The sequence below is a fragment of the Epinephelus fuscoguttatus genome, linkage group LG23 (genome assembly GCF_011397635.1).
Source record: "Epinephelus fuscoguttatus linkage group LG23, E.fuscoguttatus.final_Chr_v1".
Lineage (NCBI taxonomy): Eukaryota > Metazoa > Chordata > Actinopteri > Perciformes > Serranidae > Epinephelus > Epinephelus fuscoguttatus.
The window spans coordinates 27,841,749-27,847,750 of record NC_064774.1 but is presented as its reverse complement, the minus strand read 5'-3'; the positions used below and the strand labels follow the sequence as shown (position 1 = coordinate 27,847,750).

General features: G+C 40.7%; 1 protein-coding gene across 1 annotated transcript; it reads right to left on the bottom strand.

Annotated features, from left to right (window-relative positions):
• Nucleotides 1–873: 873 nt before the first annotated feature.
• LOC125884352 (uncharacterized) lies at nucleotides 874–5,537 on the bottom strand. Its single transcript, XM_049569248.1, has 6 exons — nucleotides 5,331–5,537; nucleotides 4,608–4,962; nucleotides 4,322–4,482; nucleotides 4,169–4,203; nucleotides 2,066–2,219; nucleotides 874–920 (listed from the first exon to the last, which is right to left on the bottom strand). The coding sequence occupies exons 1-6, from the start codon at nucleotides 5,386–5,388 to the stop codon at nucleotides 874–876; spliced, it is 810 nt and encodes a 269-aa protein (XP_049425205.1). The 5' UTR covers nucleotides 5,389–5,537.
• Between the last annotated feature and the right edge of the window lie 465 nt (nucleotides 5,538–6,002).

The following is a 6,002-nucleotide window of genomic DNA, read 5'->3' as shown; positions in this document are numbered from 1 at the left end:
AGTGAAATGGAGCCTGCGGAGGAAACACCCGGACTGTCTGGATACAATAGTCCATGGAGGGGCTGCGGTGCTCAGTTGCACAGATAGGAAACCCTCAGCTGACGGGACTCCACTTTATCTCATGCATTCCTCAGACTTCCGGTTTCCCTTTTGCGTTATTTCCTCTCACGCAGGCGCAGAATGTACGTGCCACTTGGCCGTCCGGATGTAGTGCGTGTAGTGTGTTCAAATGCAACTGATACAGGGCTACATGAGGTGGCGTGAGACGACGCAACAGTTGGCTTCGGCACCGCTTAGTTCTTTGATGTTGGTGTGGTGTGTCCACACCTTTACATACACTGTAACTGAGTGTATTAAAGGATTCCAGGGGTCTGTCTGGCAGGATGATATTTCTGTTACTTGGATTCAGTCGGGCACAAAATTTACTTCATGTTTTTGTGTGTGATAGAGTCTGCATCATAAGGGGTCTAATAACAGTATTGTAATAATAACAGTACATTCAGTGTCCCTCTGAGCTTCTTTAGATTTTTGTTTGTTAATAGTGCCCCCCAACAGTCAAATAAAATATCCACCCTTGTTTTTAGGTATGCCAGTTTAATGAGGAAGACACTGTCATCTGGCTGTGCAAGTATCATGCTGCTCAAGACATTTTCTTCTGCAAGCAGGGTGCTGATGTAAAAAGGTAAAAGAGTCAAATAAGTGTAAGGAAATTGATCAGTGTCATCTGCAAAGAACCCAACAATTTGACAAAAGAGTATTTCACTGCTGACTGGACTGCATTTCTACATATACATAAACAAGATATGTTCACCTTTTAAGATAAAGTTGTTAGGCTTTTGTGTGAAAGTAGTAAAGCTCTTGTTGCTTGTGGTGTTATTGCAGAGAGGTGACAGCCAGTCTTCCTGTGGCTTTCGCTTTAGCTGAAACACAAAGTGTTTTCACCACAGTGGAAAATAACACGGAGGCGGGCACAATGCTTGTTGTTGCCCACAAGTGCATGCAAACAAACAAAGCCACCCCTCCGATTTTTAATACTCACTTCACTATGTGTCAGTATACAATGGAGACAGTTAGAAAGTAAAAAAAAAAGTCAGTTTGTCCAGTCAGATATGAAAAATATAGTGTACCTCCCTCCCTGCAGACTCTACCTATAAGGACGTTTGAAAATGATCAACGTTCTTTACTGGCTCCTCCTCCATCAAACCTCAAATATGCTTTTGTTTAATCATCTTGAGATTACGATCAAGGAAAAATTATAAAAAGAGACTGAGAGCAAGAGAGAAAGAAGCATGTAAGAACCAAAATACTAACAAGAAAAAATACTTTAATACTTAATGTTTTTAACAAAAATAGATTTTAGGCAAAGTGATCCTAATGCCCTTTGCAAATTACACTGGATATTTAATACTACAGAAATCGATACAGTTCTTGCTGCATGCAAATAGAATGAAAGATAACAGTAAACTGTACAACATGGCTTTGAAGAAAGTGACAATGGGCAGAAGTGAAGTGATGACAACTTTAGTAGCATTACTTAGGCTTTAAAAACAACAAGCTGTTTGATTTTTGTGGTCATGAAGTCTTCCTGTGGTGGAGAATTTATCATGCAGACAGTTTGTCACCATTAGGTGCTGGTTCATTCTATTATTATGTATTTCAATCAATATTTTTCAGTTTGTACAATTATATAAGTCGATATTTTGTAGAACAAAACAAAACAAAAACAAAAAAACAAACAACAACAAAACAAACAAACAAAGTAGTCAGCTTCTTTTGTACTAACTTGGCCTTGTGACTTTGATGTTAGCTGTGCTCAGACCACACTGAGCTGTCTCTTCCTGTCAGGGGATATCTCACTCATTTCTCCCTCCCCCTGACAAACCATTTGACTCTCCATATGAGTAAGTTTAACAGTCATCAGTGTCCCTTTTATCTTACCCTCATCAGTTATGTTTTTGTCCCTGTCAAATGAAAAAATGGAGGCAGACAAAATAAAAAAGAAACAAAGATGAACTGACCAGTTTAGGAACTTTATTAAACAAATGTTGCAATGTTGCAATGTTACAGTGAGAGTTGCAGTTACAGTTGCTTCCTGAGTCTATCTGCTGGCGGTGTAAATGACACGAGTCTCCACTTCTCTCTGATTCAGGCCTCCTGTTCCTTATTGTCTCTGGAAGGAACCTCAGCGCTGCAGAGTTCAGGTCATCAGTGCATGGATTCTGCAAATCAGAGTATTTTAAAATGTTTTCACTCCCAACTCGTCACATATGGCACCTTGGTCAGTGGCCTACACTTTAAACTGTGACTTGAGGTACCGCAATTATCAATTTCGGTCAGACATAGCATCAGACTCTTGAAGATGGCATGTCGATTTTCTGCTTAATACACACATAATGTCTATTTACAATTAAATTCTGTGTCCTGAGGAAACCTAGGTTTTGTCACTAAAACTACTGTTGGCACAGGCAACAAAGCTACTTGGTTAGGTTTAGAAAAAAAATAATTCATTCATTCATTAGGCTGGAGCCTATCCCAGCTGACATTGGGCAAGGGCTGGGGTACACCCTGGACAGATCACCATACTATCACAGGGCTGACACATAGAGACAGACAACCACTCACATTCACACCCAAGGGCAATAGAGAGTCACCAGTTAACCTGCATGTCTTTGGACTGTGGGAGGAAGCCGGAGTACCTGGAGAAACCCATGCTGATACGGGGAGAACATGCAAACTCTGCACAGAAAGGCTCCCTCACCCTGTGGTTTGAACCCCCCCAGGTTCCCAGGTCCTCTTGCTGCGAGGTGACAGTGCTAACCAGTGCACCACCATAGTTCAGAATAAAATAAGTACACTTGTCATGTACCTTGCATCAGTGAACAAGTCATGTGTGCCATGTGACACGTTGGACACATCAACTGCGAAGCCTTGTTAAAAAATTCAGCATGCTGTGGATGGGTTTACACTGGAGTTAGCTGAAAGCCCGTTGTCAGATGCTACAGGGCAGATGATGCGCTAGACTTCTTCGTCACCGGTCATTTTGACCAACAGGGTCACAAAAATCCGGTCATAATCTATTTTTACCAGTCATTTTAATTTTCCATTTTAAATGATTATAAATATATTCAACATTTGGTTTTCATGCGTTCGTTTTTAATGAATCCAACAAGCAAGTTATAAAGTGTGCATTAATAAGGACATGAACGAAAAGATTAACAGACATGCACACACTCATGCCATTAGGCTTCGCCCTGGACACACCGGAAGGCACTAACGTGTCCGGTGTGTCCAGGGCGTTATGTAGTTATGCCTGTAGGCTCAGTGATACAAAATTAAAATTGTAATGAAGTGATTAGGGTATTGAAAAATGTGTTCGGTTATGCACTGTTGTGTTTTTTTAAATTATAAACACGATATTTTCTCCTTACGTTCCACAGTGCGTGCTATATTATTTTGAAAATTGGCCGGATTCTCTCGTCTTTTCTGTGCCCGACTTCCTGTTTGGTACGATCCACTCTATCCAGCTTGACAGAAGCGCTCGCAGCTCGCATGAAAAATAGACCAGACGCCGAACTGAAGCGCTGCCTCTACTCCGCGGGCGCTCCGCTCTGCTCAGCGGCCTGTGAGGACAGTCAGATAGGTTAACATGGGCGCCAGTTGAAAACTGCCTCCGCTGCTGGGCGCTGCGCTTCGGTTCCACATCCGGTGTGTCCAGGGCGTTATGTCAACAACGCTACATGAAGCAGATGAATGTTTTTTTCTCTGCAGTGTGAAAACGGCAGCCACTTAAACCACTGACTGTGCACTCTGCTGCCAAGTGGGCAGGGGTGGTAATTGCAACCAGTCAAAATGACATTGACAATGTCATTGTTGTAAAAAACCGGTCAATGAACGAGAATATACGGTTAACGCGACCCCTGCTACAGGGGCAACGTATGCATCAGAATCAGATGCTGACCAAGCTGCTGTTTCTGATGCCCTAGGAATAAGAACAGGAATAAGAACAGGCTGAGTATTGACGGTCATAGATAATATTCCATGCAGTGCCAACTACATGTTTTAGAAACCAGCACAGAATCAGTACTTGCACTGATTAATGATTAAAACAAAAGTCAAATACTAATTCATACCACCATTAAAGACTATAGACTATAGGCTAATACTTTACCTTGTTTCTTTCCGGATGCAGTTCTTCATTTTCAGCTATGTGACAAAAGATCAGTCTGATTAGATAAGAATCACTGACCAGATACTTTGCTTTGGATTTATTTGTTACAAGTTTATACAACAGGATGTGCAACAACTAATAAATCAACTGTACCTGTCTGAAGTTTTCTGTTTTTAACAGCCAGAGCAATGACGACTACAGTGAGGAGAACAGTCACACCACCCAGGATCACACTCATTAGGTTTATCATTCCATTATGCTCCTCTACATCACAAATACTTTCAGTCTCAAAATCCTTGTCACCGTCTGATTCACTCATTACCTTTTAAAAAAGAAGAAACAATTTGAAGTATTGGTTCTTATTTGTCTTTAAGCTGTTTTCCCAATACTGTGAAATAAATTTGAGATATACTGTAAACATGATTTCTGAAAGAAGTACACCTTATTCTTACCTTGAACTTTTAAATGTGTTGCATCGCTAATGACTGTATGTGTGTCTTTGTAGAATCCACAGAAATACAGTCCAGAGTCAGATAAATCCACCCGCTTGATTTTCAGAAAGACAGTGGAGATGTTGGAGCTCATTTCAAATCCACTTTGAAATCCGTCACAGAACGAAGCTTCACCATCAGCCTCAAACATGGAGGAGATGCAGCTGGGCTTGGTTCTGTTGATCAGTCTGAACCAGTCAGTCTGAGTCGAAGTGCTGGAAATGTTGATGCACGTCAGTGTGACTTCTTCACCAAGTTGGACCTCCACAGTGTGAGACTCAGAACCTGAGACAGAGATCCAGCCTGAAACAAACAGCAGAGACAACAAGAGCATTATCACGAAGCAATCACTGCTCTCAATAATACACTGTGATCTCTTGCGCGATGTGATGTTATACCCATAAGCATAATGTGCACTATGGCATGTGTGAATATGTGCTGTTATGATTTTTTATTTCCTTTTTATAGTTATATTTTATATATCTTATTTTGTAATCATGCCTCTAATTTTGCTCTTTTGCACCGGCATGGATAGCCACCCGATTTCATTGTACTTGCGATGACACTGTAATAAGACAACAATTACTTCAGTTCCAGCTTGCAAGTTGAAATTCTAGTGGGTCTCTGGTTACATGATTTGATACTGAGTATAATCAAGTGTCAGTACTTACTGAGGCTGCAGAGAAGTAAAGCTGTTGTCAAAGTGAAGCTCCTTATTGTGCGTTTCATTGTTTCACTGCGAGAATAGTTTGTGCCACTGAGCTCTTACAAAGAGGTTTAGAGAGGCGGGGTGTCTTTTGTTTTGATGTTGCCGCTCACACTAACTTGCCATTTATGCAGCGCCTTTACACATATTTAAGCTCAGGATAGTTTGGTTCAAAGAGACTCATATAATATCATGTTATATCTGTGTCAGATGCAATTTGAGAGAAAACAAATAATTGCACATGCAGAACAACCTCTCCCTCCATTGACATGAAAAGCAATTACTAAAAGGTGGAAGAGTAGGAGTAATGATAAAAAACAAAACAACAAAATATATAACAAAATATGACTAAGTGCAATGGAAGTAGAGCTACTGAATCATGACGTATATTAAGTGGTATAGTGAAGGGTATATGCAGGTTTACAGGGTACTTCTGGCTGGTTACAGCGTACCCACCTATCAGCCAAAAAAATATTGAAATATATGGGAGACCACTTCCTGCTTCATAACATACCCATCTACGTAGTACACCCACCTCATCAGCTACTATTACACCACTGCGTACATCAAGCATGTCACTTAAACATCACTCGTCACTGAAAAACTGATTATTGAGTATTCCTTAAATGAATTCTAT